This window comes from Diorhabda carinulata, chromosome 6, assembly GCF_026250575.1.
Source record: "Diorhabda carinulata isolate Delta chromosome 6, icDioCari1.1, whole genome shotgun sequence".
NCBI classification, from domain to species: domain Eukaryota; kingdom Metazoa; phylum Arthropoda; class Insecta; order Coleoptera; family Chrysomelidae; genus Diorhabda; species Diorhabda carinulata.
The window spans coordinates 22,719,161-22,720,070 of record NC_079465.1 but is presented as its reverse complement, the minus strand read 5'-3'; the positions used below and the strand labels follow the sequence as shown (position 1 = coordinate 22,720,070).

The 910-nt window shown below is 48.5% G+C and overlaps 1 protein-coding gene across 1 annotated transcript; it reads right to left on the bottom strand.

Annotated features, from left to right (window-relative positions):
• Positions 1-242: 242 nt before the first annotated feature.
• LOC130895787 (putative cuticle collagen 155) lies at positions 243-632 on the bottom strand. The gene has a single exon (XM_057803336.1). The coding sequence runs from the start codon at positions 630-632 to the stop codon at positions 243-245; it is 390 nt and encodes a 129-aa protein (XP_057659319.1).
• Positions 633-910: the final 278 nt, after the last annotated feature.

The window sequence follows — 910 nt, the reverse complement described above, 5'->3', positions numbered from 1 at the left end:
CAATTCCGAAAAAACGTTGTTTCCATTTCATTTAAATGAAAAATTGCCATTCGACATCTCTTCAAATTAGTTTAAAGAGCTCTAACGCTAAGAGACAGATATTGTGCTCCAGGCAGCAGTAAGTCTCTTTCAAATATCTCGACAGCAGCGACCCTTGACGCTCCGGCGCTCCATTATGCCCTAGCGCTCCTTTATGACTTGGAGTCCCATTATTTTCCTGGCGCTCCATTATTCCCTGGCAGTCAATTATACTCTGGCGTCCCATTATGCCCTGGAGCCCCATTATTCCCTGGCGTCTCATTATGCCCATGCGCTCCTTTATACCTTGAAGCCCCATTATTACCTTGCGCTCCATTATTTCCTGGTGTCCCATTATGCCCTTGCGCCGCTTTATGACCTGCCACTCTTTTTTGCGTCGTCCCATTATGCCCTGGAGCCCCATTATTCCCTAGCGTCCTATTATGCCCAGGCGCTTCTTTATGCCTTGGAGCCCCATTATGCCCTAGCGCTCCTTTATGACTTGGAGTCCCATTATTTCCTGGCGCTCCATTATTCCCTGGCGTCCCATTATGCCCAGGCGCTCCTTTATGCCCCATTATTCCCTTGCGCTCCATTATTCCCTGATGTCCCATTATGCCCTTGCGCCGCTTTATGACCTGGCACTCTTTTATGCGGCGTTCCATTATGCCCTAGCACTCCTTTATGCCTTGGAGTCGCATTATTCTCTGGCGCCGCTTTATAACCTGGCGCTCCTTTATGCCCTGGCGTATCCTTTATGCCCTAGAGCCCCATTATGCTCTGGCGCTTCTAGGCATAATACCGCTGCTGTTTTTCTTGTACATCTGGGCAGGAGACTCGTAGAATTTGGAGATGTCGTCCTAGTTGACTTTCAAAAGATCTGTCATCAATT

Bases quoted from the DNA above. Each gene is read 5' to 3' on its own strand.
- LOC130895787 (XM_057803336.1), bottom strand. From the start codon at position 632: ATGGGACATCAGGGAATAATGGAGCGCAAGGGAATAATGGGGCATAAA.